We start from the raw sequence: 26,302 nt of genomic DNA, 5'->3' as shown, positions 1-26,302 counted from the left end.
GTCAGTAGAAACTATCCAATCTGAAGAACATAGAGGGAAAAGGGAAATAAAAATGAGTCGTGGGACTTCCCTGGTGGTCCAGTGCGTAGGACTCTGTGTTCCCAATGCAGGGAGCCCTGGTTTTATCCCTGGTCAGGGAACTAGATCCCACCTGCATGCCACAACTAAGAAGTCCGCATGCCTCAACTAAAGATCCTGTGCACCGCAATGACCTGGAGCAGACAAAATAAATAAATTAAATAAATAAATAAACAAATAAATATATTTTTAAAAAAATAAGTCTTTGCTCAGTTATCTATGGAACAACAGGTGTCCCAACATAAACATAGTAGGAGTTCCAACAGGAAAAGAAAAAGAGAAAAGGGCAGAAAAAAATATTTGAAGAAACAATGGCAGAGATTCCCAGTTGGTGAACATATCTACATACTGGGAGGATGGCACACCCAGTTTCATGGGGACAGAATCTCCTGTGCTCAGGACCCTTCCAGACCCTGCCCTATGTACTTCTTCATCTGGGTGTTCATCTATATCCTTTATAGTATTCTGTATAATAAACCGGTAAACAAAAATCTAGACACAAAGCAATGAAGTGACTTGTCTGCTGCTAATAAGTAGCAAAGCTGGAATTCAAACTCAGGACTATCTGACTAAGAAACCAAAATCTTAATCACTTTGCTCATGGAATATGTCTTAGTAGAAACTAGTAACATAAAGTACTTTATCAGGGAAAAGGAAAAAAAAAGACACGATAGCCAAAAACTTCCCAAATTTGATGAAAAAATAATCTGAGAAACTCAATGAATACCATGTAGGATACATACAAAAAGATCCATGGTCAGACACATTATAGCCAAACTGTTGAAAGACAACAAGAAAAATCATAAAAGCAGCAAATACAAAAGACTCATCATGTGTAGGGCAGCATCAATACTGATATACGTCGACTTTGCATCTGAAACAATGGAGATCAGAAGGTAGTAGAATGACTTATGCAAAGTGCAATAAACAATTCAAAAATGAAATTAAGAAAGCAATCCCAGGGAATTCCCTGATGGTCCAGTGGTTAGGACTCCACACTCTCACTGCCGAGGGCCTGGGTTCAATCCCTGGTCAGGGAACTAAGATCCCACAAGCTGCACAGCAAAAAAAGAAAAAAGAAAAAGAAAGAAAGCAGTTCCATAAATGATTTTGTGCCAGTAAATTCAACCACATAGATGAAATGGAAACATTCCTTAAAAATAATAAACTACCAGGGCTTCTCTGGTGGCGCAGTGGTTGAGAGTCCGCCTGCCGATGCAGGGGACACAGGTTCATGCCCTGGTCCAGAAAGATCCCACATGCCACGGAGCGGCTGGGCCCATGAGCCATGGCTGCTGGGCCTGTGCGTCCGGAGCCTGTGCTCCACAACGGGAGAGGCCACAACAGTGAGAGGCCCGCGTACCGCAAAATAATAATAATAATAATAATAAACTACCAAAGCTCACTCAAGAATAGAAAACCTGGGGACTTCCCTGGTGATCCAGTGGGTAAGAGTCCGTGCTCCCATTGCAGGGGGTCTGGGTTCGATCCCTCGTCAGGGAACTAGGTCCCACATGCATGCCACAACTAAGAGTTTGCGTGCCGCAACTAAGGCCCGGCGCTGCCTAAATAAATACATATTAAAAAAAAAAGAAAACTCGAATTAGCCTTACATAATTAATGAAACCATTTGTAGTTAAACCTTCCTATGAAATTAATTTGAGCACTGTGCCTAAAATAAAAGCTTTATCTTCAAAACTAGCACAGACCTCTAGGCATTGAGAGGCAAAGTTTTTTCTTTTTCATTCCCAGAAATACTCTTTCATCATACAAAATTTCTTGGTTTGGAGGGTTTTGGGGTGTGTTTTTTGCTGTTGTTGTATTTGTTTTTGTCTCTACATGAGCCAACTTTCAAAATATTTGGAAGCAAAAAGGATTCACCCTCAGGTTTCCAGCATTTCTTTCCTGGTGACATTGTAAAGTCAGTTGAATTCCTTCACATTCCCCATAAACTGGAGGTAATAAATGGAAACATTCAGGAAAGGAAAAAAACTTTCCTACAAAGAAAACTCCAGGCACAGATGGCTCCACTGGTAAATTCTACCAAATATTTAAGGAAGAACTCAATAATATCAATAAATATTATTAGGAAGAAATAGATATCAATTCTACATGACTTAACATTATCCCAGTCAAATCCCAACAAGGTTCTGAGAAACTGACAAGCTGATTCTAAAATTTATATAGAAAGCCAAAGACATAGACTAGCCAAAACAATTTTTAAAAAGGAAAAAGAGGAAGTACATTACATGACGTCAAGACTCACTAAACAGCTACAGTTATCAAGACATGGTTTTGGTGTAGAGATAAACATACAAATTAATGAAATAAAATAAATAATTCAGAAAAAGATGAACATATATGTGGTCAATTGATGTTTAGCAAAGGTGGCAGGGCAATACGATGGGGGAAAGGAGAATATTCTCAACAAATGGTGCTGAAACAATTGGATAGCCATATGCAAAAAAAAAATGAATCATATACAAAAGCTAAGTCGAATGTATCATAAACCCAAATGTTAAAGCTAAAACTATAAAGCTTCTAGAAGAAAACATAGAAAATCTTAGTTACCCCGGGTTTGATGAAGATTTCTTAAATAGGACACAAAAAGCACAAACTATAAAAGAAAAAAAATTACCAAATTGAACTCATCGAAATTAAAAATTTTTTTGTTCTTCAAAAGATACTGATTTTTTTTTTCTTTTTGCGATACGCGGGCCTCTCACCGCTGTGGCCTCTCCCGTTGCGGAGCACAGGCTCTGGACGCGCAGCCTCAGCGGCCATGGCTCACGGGCCCAGCCGCTCCGTGGCATGTGGGATCTTCCCGGGCCGGGGCACGAATCTGTGTCCCCTGCATCGGCAGGCGGACTCTCAACCACTGCACCACCAGGGAAGCCCCAAAAGATACTGATTTTTAAAAATGAACTGAAAAGCTATGGACTGAGAGAAAATATTTGCAAAATATGTATCTGAAAAAGCCCTTGTATCTGAGATATATTAAGGTCTCACAACTCAATAAGAAGACCCAGTTTGGGCTTCCCTGGTGGTGCAGTGGTTGAGAGTCCGCCTGCCGATGCAGGGGACACGGATTCGTGCCCCGGTCCGGGAAGATCCCACGTACTGCGGAGCGGCTGGGCCCGTGAGCCATGGCCGCTGAGCCTGCGCGTCCAGAGCCTGTGCTCCGCAACGGGGGAGGCCAGAGCGGTGAGAGGCCCGCGTATCGCAAAAAGAAAAAAAAAAAAAAAAAAAAAAAGACCCGGGCCTCCCTGGTGGCGCGGTGGTTGAGGGTCCGCCTGCCGATGCAGGGGATACGGGTTCGTGCCCCGGTCTGGGAGGATCCCATATGCCGCGGAGCGGCTGGGCCCGTGAGCCATGGCCGCTGGGCCTGCGCGTCCGGAGCCTGTGCTCCGCGGCGGGGGAGGCCACAGCAGTGAGAGGCCCGCATACCGCAAAAAGAAAAAAAAAAAAAGACCCAATATAAAAATAGGCCATAAATTGGAACAGACAGCTCACCAAAAATTCTGTCTGGACTTTAGGATCACACAGGCCTGGGTTCAAATCCTGACTCTACCATTTTCAGACTTTGCCATATTGCGCAGGTCAGTTTACCTCATCTCTCTAAGCCTCATTTTTCTCATCAGCAAGATGGGGAAAATATGTAACTAAATAGTAGGTAGTCGGGAAGATTAAACATAATATTTCTAACTTATTTAGATACTTAGGGAATGTCAGGAATTCCCTGGCGGTGCAGTGGTTAGGACGCCACACTCTCACTGCCAAGGGCCTGGATTCAATCCCTGGTTGGGGAACTAAGATCCTGCAAGCCTTGCAACATGGCCAAAAAAAAAAAAAAAAAAAAAAGAATAAGAGGATCTGAGTACCAGCCTGTCACTTTATTTTTTTAATTGGGGTATAGTTGATTTACAATATGATATTAGTTTCAGGCGTACCTTACAGTGATTCAAAACTTTTATAGATTTACTCCATTTAAAGTTATTATAAAATATTGGCTATATTCCCAGTGCTGTACAATACATCCTGTAGCTTACTTATTCTTTTAAATTTATTTATTTATTTATTTATTTATTTATTTATTTATTTTTGACTGCATTGGGTCTTTGTTGCTGCGCGCGGCTTTCTCTAGTTGCAGTCAGCAGGGGCTACTCTTCGTTGTGGTGTGCGGGCTTCTCATTGTGGTGGCTTCTCTTGTTGCAGAGCACGGGCTCTAGGTGCGTGGGCTTCAGTACTTGTGGCACGTGGGCTTCAGTACTTGTGGCACGCGGGCTTCAGTAGTTGTGGCGCACGGGCTTAGTTGCTCCGCGGCATGTGGGATCTTCCCGGACCAGGGCTCGAACCTGTGTCGCCTGCATTGGCAGGCAGATTCTTAACCACTAGCTTACTTATTTTTACATAGTAGTTTGTACCTCTTAATCCTCTACCCCTATCTCACCCCACACAACTGGAAAAAAAAAAAAGAAAGGTCAAACACCCTCCTCTTCTCTTATTAAGTAGAGATGGGTTTAGCCTCAGAAGTCTGGGTCAGATAAGAGGCAGCAGCGCCCTTCGGCCAGAGGTCAAAAGCCCACATTGTGTCCAAGTGAGTGTGAAGAGGCTGAGACAGAGAAATGTGTCCAAAATAGGGCATGGGAGCCGCAGGGCCTGATGCCGCTGAGAGCTGCAGAGATACTCGGGGTAGAGATACGAGGCGTAGTGGGTGGAGAACAGTAAAGTGAGAACAAAGATGATAGATAGCATCAGAACAGGAAAACCAGAGGCTGCCTAAGCAAATCTCAGCATCAGCGTCTGCAGCTAGGTTTTACATACTTGTCACATGCAGTATTTACACAGGGAGATGGGGTCTTACCTACAGGGCAGGCTGAGCCAGACAAGCCTCCTAGAGAACAGGGCAGCAGCAGTCCCCAGCCAGCCAGCTGGAGATGTGTGCTGGGAAGCTCCCCCAGGAGGAGGTTGAAGCTGGTCTGGGAAATGGTGAACCCACCACAATGAAAGTGTATCATTGAACTTGGGGAATGGCCAAAAAGGACCAGGGGCAGCCCAGCTTCCACAGGGAGTTCAGAAATGGCTACTGACTTGAAGGTACATTATCCACCCTGGAATCCTGCGCAAAACATCTGCTACTAAATCCACCCTTGAGGGAATTCCCTGGCGGTCCAGTGGTTAGGACTCCACGTTTTCACTGCTGAGGACATGGGTTCAGTTCCTCGTCGGGGAACTAAGATCCTGCAAGCCGCGGGGTGTGCTAATTAATTAATTAATTAATTAATTAATCCACCCTTGAGAGGAATTCCTCTCAGGTCTCAGCACCAGAAACAGCTTGGCATCTCCAGGGCTCCAGCTTGGTTCTGGCTGGGAGCAGAGTGGAAGGCAAGCTGCCAGGTTCAGGTCTCTCCACTGCCTGGGAGCTTGGGGTTCAGTGACTGTGCAATGAGACTTCCAGCCAGCCGGGCGGGTCTGGAACGGGTGGCAGGTGTGTCAAAGGTGTGAAGGTGCCCAAACTCCTCAGGCTTTGTGGATCCTGATTCTTCATTAATCTTAACTCCTTTTGGGCTCTTTCCCAGTCCTTGTCTCCCCCAGGGTCCCACCAGATGCCCAGGGCAGAGTGATACCCCAGCCCTCCACCAGGAGTGTCTAGACTCACCCTCCCCCACTCTCGCTACTCTTCTGGAAAATGGCCTGCCAAAGGCAAGAGGCTGCATTTCAGAGGGTCTGGTGTCCCAGATGCAGTGATGACACCTGCAGCTTTGAACTTGAACCCCTCCTATAAATTTGCCCACGGCTCAGTGACACCCCCAGGAGTTAGAATGACCCTAAAGACCCCTCCATCCTGCCCCTCTGGGGGACGCTTGGGTCTAGACACCTGTACACTGCCCATCCAGGTCACACCTCACCCCCTCTGGGGCAACAAACAGCCCCACAGGTTCCCACTCCCCAGTCTGGCTCAGGAAGGCACTGTCCCCCTGACACACAGGAGGGGGAAAGAAATGGCTCATTCCCTATTCATTCATCAGCACTGATTCCCTGTCTCAGGCTAACTGGTGAACACAGGCCAGGGAAAACCGCTCTGGGTGCTGCATCAGACGTCTGTGCTACTGGGTGCTGTGGAAGAAATGCTGACCAACCTGGGAGGTGGGAGTGGGAGTCAGGAAGCCCTTAGGAAAAGGAGGCCTAGAGCTAAGGCACGACAGACATAGTCACTGGTCTCCCTGGAGAGTCTGAAAAGAGAGAAGGGCATCATTGGCCAGGCTGGAGAAGTGAATTATTTGTCCTGTTCTGGGAGCAGGCTGGAGCCTAGAGCCTGGCGTCGGGGGAGGCCGGGAGGAAGGAAAGCAAAGGCAGCTGTGGAGGCGGAGGGGCTGGCTCAGGCCAGGCCATGGAAAACCTTCTATCAGCTTCAAGCTTTTGAACTTTGAGGGCAATGCGGAGCCTTTAAAAGTTTCAGTGAGGGGCTTCCCTGGTGGTCCTGTGGTTAAGAACCCACCTGCCAATGCAGGGAACATGGGTTCGAGCCTCGGTCCGGGAATATCCCACATGCCGCTGAGCAACTAGGCCCATGCGCCACAACTACTGAACCTGCGCTCTAGAGCCCACGAGCCACAACTACTGAAGCCCACGTGCCTAGAGCCCGTGCTCCACAACAGGAGAAGCCACCACAATGAGAAGCCCGCGCATCACAACCAAGAGGAGCCGCCACTCGCTGCATCTAGAGAAAGCCCGCGCGCAGCAACGAAGACCCAACACAGCCAAAGATAAATTAAAATTTAAAAAAGTGATGCCTATAAAAAAAAAAAGTTTCAGTGAAAGGCAAGGGACTTCACTTCTGTGCTCTTCCTCCCCCAAACCCATAACCCAAATCTAATCATGGGGGTAATACCAGACAAGCCCAAACTTTAGGAATTTGACAAAATACCTAACCAGCACCCCTCAAACTGGTCAAGGTCAGTTAAAACAAGTCTGAGGACCAGACAGAACAGAGGAAGCTAAAGAGACATGACAGCTAAATGTCCTGCAGTGTCCCAGATCGGGACACTGAAACAGAAGAGAGGCATTAGGGAAAAGCTAGTAAAATATAAATAAAGTGTGAGGTTTAGTGAGCGGTAATCCATCCATACAATGGAATGTTAGCCAACAATAAAAAAGATAAAGTACTGTTACACATTACATGGATGAATCTTGAAAACATGCTAAGTAGAAGCAGAAAACACAGAAAACACAGACCACGTATGGTATGATTCCATCTGTAGGAAATGTCCAGAATAGGCAAATCTACAGGGACAGGAAGTAGATTAGAGGTTGGCAGGGACTGGAGGGTGAGGGGGGATGGAGAGGAATAGGGAGGAACTGCTGACAGGTGGGGTTTCTTTTAGAGAAAAATGTTCTAAAATGATTGTAGCAATGGTTGCACAACCCTGTGAATGTACTAAAAACAATGGTACTTTAAATGGGTGGATTCTACCTCAATAAAGCTGTTTAAAAATAGCAAGGTCATTGGTACACTGGTTGTAACAAATGTACTACTGAAAGATGTTAACAGGGGAAGCTGGGTGAACTCTGTACTATTTTTGTAAATTTTCTGTTAATCTACAAAACTATTCTAAGATATACAAAGCTTATATAAAAATTAAAGGCAAGGGAGTTGTTGATAGGGGCTTGAAATAGGGACAAGGTGAAGGGAGAGAGAATTTACTGATGCTTCATGATGCTCCATGATGCTCATGAAGGAGAGGCATTCAGCTGGATGGAGTGTTAGTTTCCTATTGAGGCTATAACAAATGACCCCAAACTTAACAACTTAAAACAACACAATTTTATTAGTTCTAGAAGAGGTCAAAAGTCCAAAATGGTTTTCACTGGGCTAAAACCCACAGTGGGGCTGCATGTCTTTGTGGAGACTCTGGGAAAAACCCGTTTTCTTGCCTTTTCCAGCTTCTACAGGCTGCTGCATTCCTCGGTACATGCCCCCTTCTTCCATCTTCAAACCCAGCCGTGGGTATAACATCTTCATCTCCCTCTCACTTTGACCCGCCTCAGTCCCTTTCATGTAACAGGACCCTTGTGGTTACACTGGGCCCACCTCAATAATCCAGAATAATCGCCCCATCTCAGTCATTAACATAATCACATTTCAAGGTCCCTTTTGCCATATAGTCATATATTCACAAGTGGTCATCTCTGGGGGCCATTATTCTGCCTACACATGGTGTCTTCGGGGAGGTGAACACAGGAGGCTGTACGGGTGGGGAAGGTGAGGCCAGCTTTGGATTGTGGAGCCTGGGGTGCCTTTGGGACATCCAGGGGAACTGCCCCCCATGGCGTCCATCTATTCACCAAACACTAAGTACCTCCCATGAGTCGGTCACTGGGGATATAAACGTGAACACTGTATTTCACTGGTTCTAAGACATCTGTTTTTCACTTTGAAACATTTCTGAAATCAGGAGGCAGCTCTGAACCAATGACATCTTACAACTGCAATGCGCAGGCTTTTCTTTCTAACTGACACATAAAGTAAGACATCTTACAACTGAAGGCATCTTGAAGTCAATGAAATCCAGGTCTGGGCTGGCACTAGAATGGGCCTAATTATTATAGTAGTTAATTATTATATAAGCTGGGTGCCTCACTAGAGCATCAAGTATCCCCACGCTGCCCTCCAGCCTTTCCTAGTTCCAAGCCTGACTCCTTCCACCCTCCCATCTGCCCCCATGGCTCTGGTGCTTGACTCTCCCATAGGTAAGACTCCACCAGAGCCCCGGCCACACCCATGCTCAGCTCCACCACAGCAGGGTCCACGAAACAGCCCCTTTCCCCAAGTGTAACCTCAGTCCTGGAGTCAGGCCCAGTGGTTTTCCACCTGGCTGCACGTGGGAAACACCTGGGAGCTTTTTAAAGCCCCAAACACCAGGCCGTTACCTAGATCCATTCATTCAGAATCTCTGCGGAGTGATGTTACAGCTCCCCATAAAACTCCAACAGAGAGCCAAGGTGGAGAACTAACTGGTGTGAGTGAGAAGAGGCATAAGGCAGCACCGGTGGGAGGTGGAAGGTGTTTGGTTCAGACTATACAATTATGCGTATCAGTCTTCCTCCCAATCCCTCCCCCTGACTATGAATTCCTGGGAGGGGACCAGCCCAGTTCTCTCAGTTCCCTCAAGGCACTAACCAGTGTCAGACACATTGTGGGAGCCCAGGAAACGTAAGCCACAAGGCTTCCAAGGCCAGAGAGAAAAGCCCTGGTGCCAAGAAAGGTCTTCGAAGGGAGCCCACTGGGTCTGGGCCCGCCCTCTGACGTGCTGTGTAACCTCCAGTGAGACACTGCCCATCTACGTGCCTGTACAAAGCATGACTGGCCCAGGTGCCCTTGGAAGGTCCTTCAAGTGCCAACATTGAGTCTAGACTTTACCTAAGAGGCCGTTTCTATCCACTTCTAAGAAGGCTGAGGCAGTGGGGAGCCAGTGAGTATCAGCTTTCCTGCTCACTCCCAACAGGTGTCCCAGCCGTTCCAGGCCTGAAGTCTCCACTTCTGGGGCTCTGTCCTGCACTGGCTGAAAGGCAGAGCATCTTAGGTCTTAAAAGCCAAAGACCTAAGAACAGCAAAACAAGAACCGCCAGAGGATTCTGGAGAACGGCATGTGAGTGGAGAGATTTTTAGATGGTGAACAAAGTCCAGGTTGGGAGGCCACAGGACACCTGACAGGCCCAGCTCTGCCCCAAAGACTGGTAAACAAAGGTGAAGTGGTTCAAGGGACCAGAGACAAACTCCCAAGGAGGAACTTCATGAGAGGAAACACTCAAGGGCCAAAGCAAGTCCAAAGGGGTCTGGAAAACGTTCCCGACTTCTGGCCATCAGCCCAGCCAAGGCCCTAATATACAACTAAAGGCTTTTATTGGGAAAAGGAAGTTAACTGAAAAGTGGCTCCCAATATCCTCACTGCCTAAGGCAGCCGGGGCCTCCTCCGCAAAATCCAGGAAAGAAGGGGCCACCAAACTCGGCCCTCAGTAGGCTCAGGTGTAGAGGTCAAAATCAATCCGTTTGGAATTGTAGAACTGTCCGCCGGGGGCATCCAGCTTCCGGCAATAAACACCGTCCGGGAAATAGCCTTCATTCACCCAGGTCTGCAAGAAGAGAGGGCAGAGCTGGGGGAGGACTAATGGGGTGGGGGGAGGGAGAGAAGAGGCAGAGTGAAGAAGAAAGGATTTTACCTGCATCTGGGTGCTGGAGAAGGGTCCATACAGCTCAGCATCCCCTGTGTTCTCCCACTTATATTCCCACATCACATCGGCCAGACCATCTCCGGGCAACTCTGCTTCTAAAATAACAGGCAGAGCCATCTGGGCATCAAGGGGCCTGCCCCTGCCCACAACACCCCTCCTCTGCCCTTCAATCTTACCTCCTCTCTGGGCAGGGGTTGGGGTCTCCAGCTCCCCCTCCGCCACTTCCTCAGCAAACATGTCCAGGGAGGGTTGGACTGTGGGGTCACGGGGTCCCTGGGTCTGGCACCCCAACCCCTTCAGCCGCATGGCCAATCGTTCCCTTGTCTCCTGATACACTCCGAGGTTGCCCCGAGCCACCATCTGGTCAGCCAACCCGGAGAGCCGGTCCAGGCGCTGGGGGGAACTGGGCCGCCCAGGTCCCTTGCTGCCCCCTTTGCCTCCTCCTCGGGCTCCCAGGCGCCTCAGTGCCCCAGCCACTGTCTCTCTTGGCAACATCAGCTCCAGAAGGCCCTCCAGGAGGGCTTGGGCGCTCATTGGTGTCTGGCCCAAGCTATCCTCCTCCTCTGAGTCTGACGGCGGCCGCTGATTAGGCGGCCGCTCCCTGATCTTTACCTGCAACGTGAAAATGGAAGGGTTTCATTTCTGACAAACTGCCAGCAAGGCCCAGGCCCAGCCATGCCAGCCTCTGGACCTCACCCAGTCAATGTTGTCCAGCCAGCTGTCTCGGATCTGAGCTTCCCGGTTCAGGAAATAGTTGCCATCAGCATCAAAGTGGCCTTCCTCCATCTCTTCCTGCAGGTTGAAGGGTGTGATCCGCACACCTCCCTCACTGGGGAGTGTGGCTGCTTCCTGACCTGCACCAAAGACACAGGCGTCCCATGCTAGGAATGCAAAAAAGAGACAGGAGCCTCCTGTGCTCTGTGACCTCAGAAGCCCCTATTTGTTCCTCCAGCGGAAAGTCAATTCTTGGCTATAGCTCACCTTCTACATCTTCTGAGGCCAGGATGTCATATTTGCTGGACCCTTCATCATCATCCTCCTCATCGCTGTCCAAAGAGTGTTTGCCTTTGAAGCGGCTCCCAGGACCTCCTGCCCCAGCCACAGGGTCCACCAACTGTGGGCAGGAGTCAGAAATCGAGAGACATGCAGGTTACTGGCTATTACTCAAAATACTCTAGGATCTAGACTCAAACTGAAAATCCTGCAAACCCATTTCTCAGAGCACATAGAAAAGCTAGCTAGCCCTTTCCACCTTTCCTTTGTCCCTCCAGATTTCCCTCCTGCCTTCTAGCTTTTTTTCCTCCTCTCACTCCTCCCCAGAACGCAAGAATCTGGCCCCCTCACCTTTTTCTTGGGGACACTGATTTCATCCTCATCATCCTCATCTCCCACGCCTTGGAAGGTCACTTTCCTCTTTGGCATGACTGGACAGAGGGGCCTTTCTCAAGCTGAGCCAAGGAAAAGGGTGCAGATTAAAGGAACTGGGTGAGGAGAATACTCACCGCGAGAGGGTCTCCCGCACAACAAATCTTTCCCTTGGTCGGTACTGGATCCAGTTTGGGAGGGGAGGGAGCACAGAATCAGGGGCCGAAAGGGGAGCTGGCAGCCAAGAGGCCCCCAGGACTTGGTCTGGCATCCGAAAGAGCTGCTGGAGCGGGGATGGAGAGGTGGACGCGCGGAGGAGCTCCCCACGGGCACCCCGCCCCCGCTGAGACGCGCTCCCTCGCGCGACCACCACCATTCCCGGCCCCCGCAGTCCTGGGCGCGACGTTGCTCCGAGAGCAGACACCCGCTCAACCACCTCCAGCTTCCTCGTAGCCCGCGGGGCCCCGGCGAACCCAGGACCTGGAACCCTGGCAGCCCCGCTCCTCCCTGCGCCGAGCTCCCGACTCCCTGGGGTGACCCCCAACTGTCCTGGGCTGTGTACAAATCAAAGAGGCGGCAGAGCCACGAGAACTCCAGCAATCCAGCCGGCACGCGCTCACCTAAAGACCCAGGAAAGGTGGGGGAATACAGGGAGACTGGTTTTCGCCAAGGTTACATCCGGGGCACCCGCCCGCCATCACCCGGAAGAGAACTGTGGAAGGCGCCAGGGAAGGCCGGAAGTGGCTTCACTCGTGTTAAGAGGACTAACTGAAGGGGCGGGCGGAAGTACGTACGCGCTGAGCGGGGAAAGACACCCCCTCCCAGAAGTGACGTGAGCCGTGTGGGGCGACGACGGCGAGCCGAGGGGACGTATGAACGCCTAAACCCTGATCGGACGAGAGGGATGGCCGGAAGTGGTCTCGATTCCCTCCTACAGCAGTAGAGGCTCTGGGGAGAAAGCGGAGCGCGCTGTACCTAAAGGGGCGCCCAGAGTCACGATGGAGGGACAAAGTCCCAGCAGGGCCGCTGGGTCCCTGCCCTTGTTTCCCTTTCCCCGGTTGAGTCTCGTTTTCTCCAGGGCTGGCTCTGCGCCTTTCATCATCTCATGAGATCCTGCCTTCCTACTCTCAGCGTCCCGTTGTCCGCCCTCTCCTAGTTCGAGGTGCGGCCTTGCTCTTGTCCCAGAGGGGTTGCTCGGTTCTCCTGGCGTACTTTCCCAACCCAGCTCCTTTTAGGACCCAGGGGAAGTCACTTACCCCACGCCTACCCCCTGGGCGATTTCCTGGTTTCTGAGGTGGGAAGAGCCATAATAGGAGAGGTGGCAGTGGCACCTGTGCCCAGTACCGAGGCCAGAGGCCCCTTGTGCCCTCATCCCAGGTAGGCCTGGAAAGGGGCAGTAGTGGATACCCGTGCCCCACCCCCCCAAACAGGACCCCAGCCCAGCAGCCCCTGCCCAGGTTTTGTAACCTGTCCCAAGGGGCAGAGTTGGGGTTGGGAAGTGGGAGTAGGTCCCACTGCTCAGGGTACAAGACCTCTACCTCTTGAGGATACTCAGAGTCTGAATCCCAGTAGGCCAAGGCTGGGCCCAGAAAGAGCCTACTGGAGCCAGAGGAAGGCACTGGGGGCAGCTGCGGTCCCTAGGATAACCAGATGGACCACCCCTCCTTTTTCCTGCCCCTAGGGTTTCCTCCCAGATTGGACAACCATGAAACTGCACCACAAGCCCGTGCTCAGTTTCTTCCGTGGGTACAGAACACAGGCTGTGGACCGGGAGGGCATCCTACTAAAGAAGGGGGCCAGAAATACCAGCTACCAGCACCGCTGGTTCATCCTCCGGGGAAACCTCTTCTTCTACCTGGAACACCAGGCTGGCCCACACACCCCTGAGCCTCATCCTGTTAGAGAACTGCCAGGTGGAGCCACACCTTGGGGCCACAGAACCCTACACCTTTACCATCCTGACCCCAGGGGTAGAAGGTGGGCAGGCCTACAAGCCGGCAGCAGAAAACCAGAAGCTGGGAGCCTGGCTGTGCTGCTACGCTCCCTGGAGGCCCAGCACCAGGAGCTGTGCCAGGCAGCTGGACAACAGACCAGCTCACCCCCAGAGGACTGTGGCTCCCCACAGTACAGAGAGGGCAGTACCTCTCCAGCTTGCAGGAGTTGCACGAGCACTTTGGGAAGGAGATCCAGGTGCTACAGGCGGCGCACAGACGGCTCCAGGAGGCCAGTAACAACGGAGGCAGCGGATCCCAGGCAGAGGTGAAGCGGAGCTCAACCACTGTCTGTTGATGAGTGACTAATAGACCAAAGGCCAAAAGGTACCTACCTGCCGAGACCAGGAGACCAGCCGATTGCTTCAAGAGACACCCAGATCCTGACTAGCTCCGTCACTCCCTCCCTCCTTGTCCTTATTCTAACCCCCTTCATCAAATAACAATGCAGGGGCCTCCCTGGTGGCGCAGTGGTTGAGAGTCCGCCTGCCGATGCAGGGGATACGGGTTCGTGCCCCGGTCTGGGAGGATCCCATATGCCGCGGAGCGGCTGGGCCCGTGAGCCATGGCCGCTGAGCCTGCGCATCCGGAGCCTGTGCTCCGCAACGGGAGAGGCCACAACAGTGAGAGGCCCGCGTACGGCAAAAAAAAAAAAAAAAAAAAACAATGCAGGAGACAGGCCCAGGTACAACAGCAGGTTCTTTTCCGGTTCCTCAAAGCGCCGCACAGGGTGGGGGCAGAGACAGAAGAAAATGTAAACATTGGGTTCCACCCCCTGGAGCTCAAGGGAAGACCCCTTACCCAGGTAGGGGCTGGAGGGTTGGAAGGGGACAAGGTGAAAGGTGGGAGCCCTGGTGAGACAAAGCAGGGGAGGCCTGAGAATACAGAGAAAGGTAGGTGAAGAGGAAGGAGAGCAAGGAGGGTGGTGGTGGGGAAGTGGGGGACATTTCCTCCTCCAGTGCATGTCCCCTTAAATAAACCAGCGTGCAAGAACATGGTGGAGGAAAACCAAAGGACAGAAGAGAGTGAACACCCCCACCCTGGGCCAACCGGGTCCTCCGTACATAATTACAACACGGAGATGTCCAGAAGGAGAACACGAAGAGCCTGGGCCCCCGCCAGGAAGTGGGGGGAGACAGGCAGGACTGAAGATGGGAAAAGGAACCCAGCTCCACTTCATGGGTAAGGGGAGTGACTGGAGTGTAAGAATCTGAAAACTGCTGACTCCCATCGCCAGAAGTCACCCCTGTGGTGACAAAAGGCCAATCAGGACAGCACCTGGGAAGGGATCCCAGAGGGAATCGGGGCAGGAGTGACAGAGACCCCAGCTGGGCCTAACTGGAGGTGAGGGGTCCAGACTTGTTCGCTGCTGCCCCAGGGAAATGCAGCTACCCCACGTACTCTGGCTGTCCTGGCCGTGCAGGGGTCAGCAGCTGGCAAGGAGACGGGGAATCAAGCCACTTTCCTCAGAAAGAGGGACAGCCTGCCAAGGGGGCCGGGAGCAGCACCCCAGGCCAAGGCCTGCTCTTGGCTGAGGGAAAAAGAGGGGGCCCTGCAGTCCAGCCCCAGGGCAGACGTCAGAAGTAAGCATCCTGCCGGGCCTCTGATGCTGAGGACCTGTCCCCGCCATCCTGGGGTGCGGGGGGTCCATCTGCCTTCCGACGCAGCGAGAGCTTCCTGCCCTGAGCCTTCTTCTCCTGCTTCTGCCGCTCCTTCTCCTGCTTCTGCCGCTCCTTCTCCTGCTTCTGCCGCTCCTTCTCACGTTCCTTTTCCTGTTTTTGCCGCTCCTTCTCCTGCCTCCGGGCCTCCTTTCTGGGAGCCAGTGGGGTGCTGTTGCCAGTAGGCGAAGGAAGGGATGGATGCAGTCCCTCAGCGGTGACCAGAGGCCCTGGGGCAGGCCCAGCACTGGCCCTGCGGACAGGAGGGGGTGGAGAGGGGGCCCCTCCAGCTGCCTGGGAGCCTCGGCTCTTGAGGCCAGGGAGGCTGAGGAGGCTGGAGGAGGGGCCCAGGGGCGGCTGCTGCCGCCGACGCTCCTCATGGATCGCCCGGGAACCGTGTAGTCTCCGTGAGGGCCGATACTGCAGCTCGCCCCGGGTTTCCCGCCACTTCTTGAGCTGGGCCGAGTTCTCTCGCTCAATCAGTGCTTCTGTCACTGGGAGGTTGGTCACCTAGATGGAGAAGAAACAGGTACCGGAACAAGATTGGGGATGGAGATGGGCCAAAGCAGGTGTGAGGTATGCTAAGGCTAGGACCTACCTCATGCACCAGGAAGTCCTCCTGCATGCACTGTTGGGGCAGGTTGCGCAGCTGCTCCATGGTTTCATACATGCCTTGGCAGGCGCGCAGCTTCTCCACAGAGCCCAGTGTGTGCCGCAGCAGCACCAGGGCCACCCGGAAGATGATCTTGACGCCTGCAGGGTCCAAGGAAGAGAGGCTGGATGATCAGCCCGGGATCTCAGCCTGTCCCATTTAGGAGGGACTCACAGCCCCCATCCCTGTCTACTGCCAACCTCACAAATGAGGAAGCTGAGGCCCCAAGAAGGGAAACAAGCTGCCATGGGTTTTAGGTTCCTGGGAGGTAAAGCAAGCTGTGGGCTGGTGGCAGAGCCAACAAGATCAGGCCTCAGTTTCTCCAGCCCCAAGAGAGCTTCCAGTGAAGCCTTCTGTCAGCAGGCCACCCTCTGGCAGCCACCATGGAAACCGCAGCCCCATCATGGCCTGAATGGCTACAGAAGTACCTTCACAGAAGAACATATCCCAGACACGTAGCACTGAAGCCCAGGGAAGGGTGCGGGCAAAGATGCACATGAACCATTCTGTCATGTACAGCACGGGGTCAATGCGCTGCCGTCGCAGGTGCCGATGTGCCAGTGGGGAGGCCCGGCGCAACAGCGCAAAAAAGATTTCTCCATCCAGTTGAATGGCCTCCTGGAAGTGGGACAAACCATGAGAAGAGGCCTGCTGTGGACCCTTGGGGTAGAACCGGCCCTGGTAGTCAGTACCCATCCACAAAGTGGGATCCTCACCTCAGTGAGAGAGGCCCAGAACAGAGGGACAGAATGGTACAGCGTGGGGCAGGACAAGGACCACCCTGCAGTCTTGGGGAAAAGTCACAGCCCCAGTTGCACCCAGCCTCCAGACACTCACCAGCCCTGCACTATAGTAACCGGGGAGGTACTTGTCGCAGATCTGCACCAGGCACCAAAAGGCTTGCTGAGAAGGGCAAGAACAAGGAGGGAGGGATGGGGCCTGAGAAACAGGGAGGAGGGAGCTCCCCCATCACCACTGCAGGCCAAGATCCTCCCAGCCCCTCCCCAACCAGGTCCAGCGTCTGCTGACCTCAGCAGGCATGTGCATGAGCAGCACTGCGGCCACGGGGGCCTGGGCCTGGCAGTAGCCCTCGTCAGGCCGGTAGATAGTGTAGGCCTTCAGGATTCGATACAGGTCCTGTTGCCTGTGGGTATGGGGAAAGACCATGAGGAAAGTCACAGGAGTTGGGAGCTCTCGCCCCCAAACTAACCCGCACCCTGCCCAGAGCCCCCCTATATCCCGTGGCAGATCAACCCCAGAGATTTACCACCACACACCTCTATCCACATTCCTAATCCTGCCTATCAAGCTTAAGCCAAAGACTCAGACCATAACCTAAGCTTTGTTCCAGGCTCTAGGCTTCCGCCCTTGCCTGCACACCCACGTGCTCCCCACCCATGTCCCCACACAGGCTGTGCTCTGTCTGCCCCGATCCCGTAAATCTTCAAGGTCATCTTCTTCAGGAAGCTTTTCAACAGCATCAACCCTCCTCTGGCACTGTCTGAATGCTTTTACTGCCCCAGAGCAGGCACTCTCCCAGGGCAGGCCCTGCCTTATCTGTCTGGATTTCATCAGTCCCCCCCACCCCCGGGCAGAGCCCTGGTTCTCGGTGTAGGCTTGGGAAGCCAGCTGTGCCTCGGACCTTTCTCTTGTCTCTGCATCCAAAAGAATAAACTCTCTGCCCTAGATCTGTTCCTCTTCCCTGAGGGTGCCTCATCGCTGTGTGTGGGAATCCCATCCCCTCAGCCCCACATCAGAAAACAGCGAGCCTTCCATCACTCCCCACAGCTAATCATCAAGTCGTATCAACACTACCTTCTGAATTTTATTCACGTCTATTCCCTCTCTCCGCCACCACAGCCACTGAGCAGCTCAGACCTTCATCTCTTAACCAGGACGATATAACAACCTCCCAGACCCTCTCCCTGCCTCCAGTCACACACTCCTGACCACTGCTTACAGTAGTGTTTCTCAAAATTCAGTCACTGAAGTGTGATCTTCATTTGTGCTTTATCTGCACACCACCCCACTATTATTTTTTTTTTCTCCACTTTGTAATAACGTCCATGAAATGACAGGTTTGATATACTAGTTATTTCATCTAATATATATTAAAATAAACATGTAACTTCCCTAAGCTCCCATGCTACATTCAGCCTCCTGCCTGCTTCTGTACCCCTGCCTTCTCCCCTGTTGCTATGGGTGAACTATCTGTGATCCTGGCCAACCACAGCCTTTCCACTTGGGCACTGGGTCCCATCCCCTCTCGCCTACACAGGCCATCCCTCCAGCAACCTTCCCATTGTTTGTGCGTCATCCATTTTTCTCTAACTACAGAGGCTGGCATACCAACATGTCATTTCTTCTAGCTTAAAAAAAAAAAAACACCTCTTGTGACTTCCCTGGCGGCCCAATGGTTAAGACTCCATGCTTCCACTGCAGGGGGTGTGGGTTCGAGCCCTGGTCGGGGGAAATAAGACCCCGCATGCCACAGGGCATGGCCAAAAAACAAACAAACAAAAACCTCTCTCTACCCAGCCTTCCCCTCTGAATACCACACCGTTTCTTTCCTACCTATTCAGCCAAACCCACCTACAGTACAGACTTGCTATCTTCAATTTCTTTCCTCCCATCCTCCAGTCAGGCTTTAGCCCACTGCTCCACACAAAACTGCTTTTATCAAGGTCACCAATGACCTCCACATTGCTAAATCCAGAGGTCGATTTGCAGACTTCACTTTACTTGACCCGTCAGCAGCATTTCATACAGCTGATCTCGAAACCCCTCTTCACTTTACTTCCAGGAATCACACTCTCCTGGTTTTCCTTTTACCTCACCAGCTTCTTCCAGACTCCTTTACAGGTTCTTTCTCATCTTCCCATTCTTGAAATGTTGGAGCTGCAGGGCTCAATCTTTGAACAGCTTCCTTTCGTATCTACACTTGCTGCCTTGATGACCTCATCTAGTCCCATGGGTGAGATCTGGTCCCATGTAGAGCCTGACAACTCTCAATTTCCAATCTGTCTCCGGTTTAAACCTCTCCCTGGATGTTGTGTCCATTGTACATCCAGCTTACTTGGCATCTCCATCTGGATATCCAGTGAGTATTTCAAACTTCACATTCCAAAAATGAGCTGATATCCCTTCAAGCCTACTTTCCCCCCAGTTTTCCCATCCATATCAGCATATTGCAACTCCATTTATTCTAGTTTCTAAGACCAAAAACCTTAAGAGTCTTCCTTAACTACTCTCTCTCTCTCTCTCTCTCTCTCACACACACACACACACACACACACACACTCCACATCTAATCCACTGGCAAATTCTTTTGGCTTTACCTTCAAAATATATCCAGTTTCACAGCTACCATCCTGGTCTATCTATCATCATCTCTTTCCTGGGTTATGGAAATAGTCTACCTGGTCTCTCTGCTTCTGCCCTTGTCTCCTATAGTCTATTGTCAGCACAGCAGCCAGAAATGATCCTTTTTCTCTTTTTCCAGCCACGCTGTGCAGCATGTGGGATCTTAGTTCCCTGACCAGGGATCAAACCCATGCCCCCTGCAGTGGAAGCACAGAGTCTTAACCACTGGACGGCCAGGGAAGTCCCAGAATGATCTTTTTAAAACACAAGTCAGATCAGGTCACTTGTAACCCCATCTCGGCTCACATTCTCTTTTCCCCTTTCTTGCTTTAAACTCTTCTATTTACCACCATTGTACATACAACATACTTTCATTCTTTATTTTATTTATTGTCTATCCTTACTAAAATATAAGCTCTGAGGGGGTAGCTGTCATCTGTAGTTAAAAGAGTACCTGGCAGATAGCAGGCGCTTGACAAATATTTGCTGAAAGGATGAACTTACTGTTAAAAAAATGTCCATCCACATGCTCCCACAAGGAGCTGAGAAGCACCTAAAAACATCGCACACTACTAGGAAGCCTTCGTGAGGAAGCCGGGCAGACAGAACAAAGATCGAAGGGCCTGGGCACAGCATTTAAGGGCCCTTAATTGCTTTTCCAGCCTCAGCTCTACCCAAGCCCACTGCCCAGACACAGCTGACATAACCCCCAAAAGCCAGGAAAAACCTGCCCCTTGCTCTGCTCCCATCTACCCTTTAAAACCTAGTTCAAATGCAACCTCTTCAGTGAGCCCTTGATGTGCCTCCCCTTCCCCTCACCAGCACCCCACCCCACCCCCATCACCCTGAATCAGAGTCTCCCTCCCAGGAGACTTCCTTCAACATGGCTAGACACTCAATCCATTAAGGACCACTCCTGTAGAAGTTCTGGAAGGCAAGAACTGCTTTCAACCCAGCCCTGTATCCACCACTGACTCACACAGTCAAGTTGCCTTACCCATGCCCGCCTCGAGCAGCAAACATCTCATGGAAAGGGAACTGACGGTGCAGGTCCTTCTCAATCACATCCAGCCACTTAGGGTCCCCAGGAGCCCGTTCCAGCTCCTGCAGTGGGACAGCTGAGATTATCTCAGGATCTGGGGGAACTGATGATACCCTTCACACAGACCCTGTCACACGTCCCCACACCCTGGAGCTGTGCGCACCTCAAACTTGCCCGGGTTCTGCTCCAGGAGTTCCTTGCTATTGGACAAGTACTGCCAGGCCTTGGCTCTGAGGGAGGATGGGATCCCCTTCCGGCAGCGCAGCTTCACCTAAGGCAGAGTGGCAGGCAGGGGAACAGCTTCAGTGGCAGGCACAGCCTCCAAGTTTCCCCAGCAGTCCTTGGGCTCCCTGGGACACTCGTCCCACATCCCATAGGCTTCACTCCACTGGACCCCGCCTGGCCTTCTATCTTTAAAGCTACTCCTCCCCCCAGGCCCAAGTACCACCTACCCCCAACGTGGTCCGGAGAGCAGATACTATCAGGTTCCTGGGCTTCCCCAGAGCACATGGGCCCACCCTATCCTCCCCACCCGCACCATGTCCACTGCCCTGCCCACCACAGCCTTCTCAAACCTTCTGGAAACGCCGTGACAGCCACTTATCCCAGTGACTGAACATCTCCAGCCATTTGAGCTCCCGCTGCCGAGCCACATCCACAGGAATGGAGCTCTCTCTGAGGATATGGGGAGTATGGAAGAGGTCAGTAGCAGTAGTATAAAACCTAGATTGCTGGGGGAACTGAGGCAAGCCACCTCCCCAAGCTCAAAAATGAGAGATCAGACCATAAAAGCATTTTGTGAGCTACCAATACCAAACATTAGGACGTCTGGTCATTCTGGCCATCCAAGGTCCTAGTTCACCACGCTAAATGGAATTTCCTTGGAATCTCTGCACAGAGATCGCATTCTCATGTTGGATGGCTATACAGAGGCTGTGTTCAAATCCCATTTCAGACACATACAAGTTTGGGGAGAGAGCACGGAATACTGAAAAGCTACACTTTGCATTAGACCTGGATTCAAGTTCTAGGTTTGCCACCTATTCACTGTGTGGCCTTGGGCAAGTCACTCTCTAAGCCTCAATTTCCTCATGTGTAAGATGGAGAGAAAAACAGTTATCTACCTAAGAGGTTACATGAGATAACACATAGCAGCGACTCAGTAAGTAACAGCAATTATTATCCATAAAATAAAATACATAACAAACATACTTCCCTGTCCCCTTAGAAGCAACTGAGTTTCCTTCTACCAGACTCAAGATCCCTTGCACCTCTGCAATTTCCGCTACCTCCTCCTCCCTGAAATCACCCCCCATTCCCAAGCAAATGAAGCTCTCCTTGCACTGTTTGCTCACTGTTCTGTCAGAGCTTCGCACTCAAGATACCCCATCAGTCTTGAAACAGTTAGTTGTAGGAGCCAGTACCAGGTGAGTGGAATGGAAGAAAGAGCTTGAGTTTCCAGACAGACCTGAGCTCAAAGCCCAGTTGTCCCTTAGAAGCTGGGGAGTCTTGGCAAGTGATAACCTAAGTCTCTTCCTTATAAATGTAAAAAGGAATGCCACCACTTACATCACAAAGTTATGAGAGGACTATTGAGAAACTGTATATAAAGGACTGTTACATGGGAGGTTTAAAGTTAGTTTCTTTTGTCCCAGAAGCTCCTTAAACTAAAAGGTGATTTCTCGGGCTTCCCTGGTGGCGCAGTGGCTAAGAGTCCGCCTGCCGATGCGGGGGACACAGGTTCGTGCCCCGGTCCGGGAAGATCCCACATGCTGTGGAGCGGCTGGGCCCGTGAGCCATGGCCACTGAGCCTGAGCGTCTGGAGCCTGTGCTCCGCAACGGGAGAGGCCACAACAGTGAGAGGCCCGCGTATCGCAAAAAAAAAGGTGATTTCTCATTAATCTCTATCATAAGGCAATTCCAAACTCTACTAAAGGCCAGGAAGAGTAAGATACCTTTCCTGCCCTCAAAAGGTCACAAGCGGGGCTTCCCTGGTGGCGCAGTGGTTGAGAGTCCGCCTGCCGATGCAGGGGACACGGGTTCGTGCCCCGGTCCGGGAGGATCCCACATGCCGCGGAGCGGCTGGGCCCGTGAGCCATGGCCGCTGAGCCTGCACGTCCGGAGCCTGTACTCCGCAACGGGAGAGGCCACAACAGTGAGAGGCCCGCGCACCACCAAAAAAAATAAAAAAAAAAAAAGGTCACAAGCTAGCAGGGGAGATAATTGCAATATGTGAGGGAAATGCAATGACAAAGATGCACAGAAGAGGCACCTAACCGGAGTAGGGGCAATGGGTAGCAGGGAAGGTTTCCTGGAGGAAGGGACATCTGAGGTAAGCCATGAAGAACTGAGTAGAACATGGCAGGGAAAGACCAGGAGAAGGGTATTCCTGGCTGACAGTACAGCCTGAGTATGAAGGGAGAAAGACTACAATCACTTCAACAGGACCACAGCACACAGTGCATGGTGAGAAGGCGGTGGAAAAGAAGACCAGAGAGGCTGGCAGAGCCAGAACATAAGGAGCCTGTGCGCAGGCTAAAGCGCTTGGACTTTATCCTGTGGACAGTGCAGAGCTGCTAACAGCTTTTAAGGTAACGTGTGCCACAGTCAGCCTTGCCTCAGAAGTAGATTCTGCCAGCATGGAAGATGGATTTTAGAGAGACAAAATTAAAAGCAGAGAATTAGCACCCAGCACCGTGCCTGGTACACAAGAGGGGCTCACTAAAATCCAATTCAATCCAAGTTCCTCAGGGCAGCAGAGTATTGAGGAGAGTGCCATTGGTCACACAGATCCAAATTATTTGAGTGGGGCAATTCACTCAACTGCACTAATCCTGTTTCTTCATCTATAAATTAGGTACAGCAATGCATCCCTCATGCATGGGAAAGCACCAGGGTCAAACTTAAGTTGCCCTCCCCACACAGGACCAAGAATGTTGGTACTCGAAGATTTTCTGATTTTTTTGTTGGACTATAATCCCTCCCACAGGGCTTCCCCCCAACACCAGGCAGGTCCCCCTCACCCCAACATGCACAGCCATGACTAAATCCTACTCATTCTTCACAATTCAGATCAGTGCAGCTGAATTCCCAGATTGGGCAAAAGATCCCTTCCCTAGCTGCTCACAAAACCCTGTGATGATCTCCAGGCTAAACCTAACATATTATATTGAAACCAACTGTTTAAGTATTTGTCTCTCCCTCTAGATGATGAGCACCTTGAAATGATTATTTTATCCTTAGTACCCAGCACAGGGCCCGGCACTGGGGGTTCTCAGGCAGTGCTGTAAACTGAACTGACCAGCAGGTTAAAGGGGTACAGGAACAATGATCCAAAGAGGGGGAAGGAAGAAGTCAGAAGCAATCACACCCTCACCTCAGAAGTGACTCAGGCCCCTGGAGGGAACCAGGAAAGAGTAAGCCCGGCTGGGGAGATGAGGAAATGGGGAAGAGGCCTCCTCCACCCGCTTTCCTTCAGTGAAAACACAAGACTGCTCTTCTGTTGCACAGAGGGGCCCTACCTTCAGAGTCTCTCCTCCATCAAACAGACTTCCCCACCTCACCACCCCATCAGACCTAGGGCTATGGGGGAAGGGAGCTGCCTGCATCCCTCCAGACTTTCTCCCTAAGGAACCAAAGAGCTCTACCAGAACCCCTGTCCAGCCAACCCTCCAGAATATCTGACCTGTAGCTGGAGTTTCCCATCAAGGAGCTGGGACAACCTGAGGTATCATCTCATTCAACCTTTCACTTCACAGAGGAGGAAAGCGAGGCACTAACTCATATGTGGAAGGCACGAACTCAAGGGCACACACACACCAAAGGCAAGGCTTAGGCTCAAACCCAGAACTCCCGATACCTGGCCTCAAACCCTAACACGCTGGTGCCACACAAACCTCAGGAAGCTCTAGGCATGATATGGATTGTTAAGCATTCCCATTCCCACTAATCACCCCGTGGATCCTCAGAGGAGGATGGGCAGCGAGAGTGTGGGCAAGGTGTATCATCCCCCCACCCTGCAACCTCTACTTCACTGAAGCAGGCCCGCTGGGTGCCCACTGGGTACTCACAGGCTGCCCGAATACTGGCTGCCCCCAAGGAAGCCGTACTTGTCCGTCTTGCGCAGGGCCAGCCCATTTATCTCCGAGTCTGAGCCCATGGAGCTGACATCATCCGCCAAGGACTCTAAGGTCCCAGACATGAGGCTCACGGAGTCCAAGTAGCTCAGAGTGTCTGGAGCCTGCCCTCGAGGCCCAGAGATGCCAGGTCCCAGGCTAGACGTGGAGCCTAGGTCCTGAGAGTTTTCAGCAGGCTCCGGAGCTGGGGTCACCGTCACGACAGCTACCAGAGCCTCACATGTCCCTGAAGGGCCTGTGCCAGGCCCTGAGGGGTCCTCTGGAGCCTGTCCTGTTGATGCTGATGCTGCAGCTCCATGTCCACTTGTCACCTGTCCTGCTGTCACTGCTGCAACCCGTGAAGTCACTCCTGAGGCCACTGTGGTTCCCGACTTGGGGGCAAGCGGGGGTTTGGCGGTCAGGGCCCCAGGAGCCGTTCTTGAAGGGGTCCTGGTGCAGGTCCCGGTGAGGGTACCTGGCCCAGGATCGGGTGAGGTTCTGGCCTCCTCCGTCTTCGGAGAGTCTGCCCCTGGGGCCAGAGCCATGGACCTCTCGGCTCCTGCCACAGCCTCGGGCACCAAGGGCTCTGGGTCGGAGACCTGCGCCCTCAGGGCTTCGGGTGAGGCCTCCAGAGTCAGCCCCACCTCCGTGCTGTCGGTGACTGTCGGGGCGGGGGCCAGGGCCGAGTCCGAGGTCTGGGTTGGACCCGGTACCCATGCGGGCCGCGCCTCCCCGGGGGCCACCAGGGTGACCGGGGCCGAAGTGGCCGTGGTCACTGGCGGCCCCGGAGCTACCACCAGGACGGGCCCAGCCCGGGAGCCGCGGGGCGGCGGCGACGGGGCCGCGGGGGCGCCATGACGGCGCGGCGGGGCCACCAGGGGCGCCGGGCCCGTCTCCATGACCGCGGGCCGCCCCTCACATCCCCCCGCCGCGGCGGCCGCAAAAGGCGCCGCCCCTCAGGCCGCTCCCCACCGCCCGCCGAGGAAGGGGAAAGGGCGAAGGGCGCGGCCCGGCGCGCGCCGGGGTCGTTGCTGGCGCGCGGGCGGCCACCCGGCGCGCGGAGCCGGGGCACGGGTCCCGGGGCGCCAGGCGCCGGGGTCTCGCTCGCGCCCTCTCCCCCCTTTCGCACTCTCGCTGCCACCCCCTCCCTCCCGCTTCGGGCGAGCGGCCCACCTCGCGCCTGCGCACAAGCCCCGGTGCCGTCCAAGAGACCAGCGTTTCGGCGCTTCACGCCTGCGCGCGGGGGGCCCCATCGCGCTCCTTTTTTCTCCCGCCTCGTCAGAGGGCTTGGACGAATAATAGGAGAGAGAGAACTGGGTTTCTGCCAATCGTTGGAAGTGTGGGTGGGGCTGGAGGTGGGAAGGGGGTGGGTTATTTGGGAAGAAGAAACAGAGAAGGCGGAGGTTGTAAAACCAATGAGAGGGCGAGTGAAGGCAGGGGGAGGCGGGACGAAGTGAGTAACTAATAGAAAAGCAGGAAGATGAACCTCCTGGCCAATAAAGATGGCTGAAGAGTGAAAGCCATCTTTATTGTGGAAGGAGGCGGGTGCTGTGCGAGAAGAGGCGGGCCTGCCTAATAGGAATGGTTAAAAGGGAGCCAATGAAAAGGGGAGTAGGCGGAGGTCAAATTGACAGACAGTGATGTCCATTTGGGCGGTGACAGACAGCATCCGCAGTCGATAGGAGCTGAGGGATTCTTTGGGTCTCCCAAGAAGGTCAGGAAGAAATGACAGCTGGGAAGGGAGGGTCAAATTTGCGATTAATTTACCTTGTCAGCCAATGAATGCATTCTCTCATTTAGCAACA

General features: G+C 52.4%; 2 protein-coding genes across 9 annotated transcripts; both read right to left on the bottom strand.

Annotated features, from left to right (window-relative positions):
- Positions 1-7,880: 7,880 nt before the first annotated feature.
- Positions 7,881-12,494, bottom strand: CD2BP2 (CD2 cytoplasmic tail binding protein 2). Of its 8 annotated transcripts, none has more exons than XM_060078532.1 (7): positions 12,471-12,494; positions 11,656-11,759; positions 11,293-11,425; positions 11,008-11,165; positions 10,488-10,923; positions 10,300-10,406; positions 7,881-9,641 (listed from the first exon to the last, which is right to left on the bottom strand). In XM_060078532.1, exons 2-7 carry the CDS (start codon positions 11,731-11,733, stop codon positions 9,489-9,491), a joined length of 1,065 nt encoding a protein of 354 aa, XP_059934515.1. In that variant the 5' UTR covers positions 11,734-11,759; positions 12,471-12,494; the 3' UTR covers positions 7,881-9,488. The 8 variants fall into 8 exon arrangements, with proteins under 8 accessions (XP_059934515.1, XP_059934511.1, XP_059934516.1 ...); XM_060078528.1 differs by lacking the exon at positions 12,471-12,494 and adding an exon at positions 12,297-12,399; XM_060078533.1 differs by lacking the exon at positions 12,471-12,494 and adding an exon at positions 12,297-12,399 and having other exon boundaries at positions 10,488-10,917.
- Positions 12,495-14,353: 1,859 nt separating this feature from the next.
- On the bottom strand, positions 14,354-25,622 carry TBC1D10B (TBC1 domain family member 10B). Its single transcript, XM_060077878.1, has 9 exons — positions 24,453-25,622; positions 20,958-21,057; positions 20,546-20,653; positions 20,338-20,444; positions 17,007-17,121; positions 16,815-16,880; positions 16,406-16,595; positions 15,924-16,078; positions 14,354-15,835 (listed from the first exon to the last, which is right to left on the bottom strand). Exons 1-9 carry the CDS (start codon positions 25,394-25,396, stop codon positions 15,245-15,247), a joined length of 2,376 nt encoding a protein of 791 aa, XP_059933861.1. The 5' UTR covers positions 25,397-25,622; the 3' UTR covers positions 14,354-15,244.
- Positions 25,623-26,302: the final 680 nt, after the last annotated feature.

This window comes from Mesoplodon densirostris, chromosome 16 (assembly GCF_025265405.1).
Source record: "Mesoplodon densirostris isolate mMesDen1 chromosome 16, mMesDen1 primary haplotype, whole genome shotgun sequence".
Lineage (NCBI taxonomy): Eukaryota > Metazoa > Chordata > Mammalia > Artiodactyla > Ziphiidae > Mesoplodon > Mesoplodon densirostris.
Note: the sequence above shows the minus strand (reverse complement) of the source record. Positions and strands in the feature narration are given on the sequence as shown.

Bases quoted from the DNA above. Each gene is read 5' to 3' on its own strand.
- CD2BP2 (XM_060078532.1), bottom strand. From the start codon at position 11,733: ATGCCAAAGAGGAAAGTGACCTTCCAAGGCGTGGGAGATGAGGATGAT. The intron at 11,426-11,655 runs GTGAGGGGGCCA...TCCTGCCCACAG, and splicing joins TCAGTGTCCCCAAGAAAAAG to TTGGTGGACCCTGTGGCTGG. The intron at 9,642-10,299 runs GTAAAATCCTTT...TCTGCCTTTCAG, and splicing joins TCTCCAGCACCCAGATGCAG to CCAGTGCAGGACAGAGCCCC.
- TBC1D10B (XM_060077878.1), bottom strand. From the start codon at position 25,396: ATGGAGACGGGCCCGGCGCCCCTGGTGGCCCCGCCGCGCCGTCATGGC. The intron at 21,058-24,452 runs GTGAGTACCCAG...CCATATCCTCAG, and splicing joins AGCCAGTATTCGGGCAGCCT to AGAGAGCTCCATTCCTGTGG. The intron at 20,445-20,545 runs GTGCGCACAGCT...GTCCCACTGCAG, and splicing joins AGAACCCGGGCAAGTTTGAG to GAGCTGGAACGGGCTCCTGG.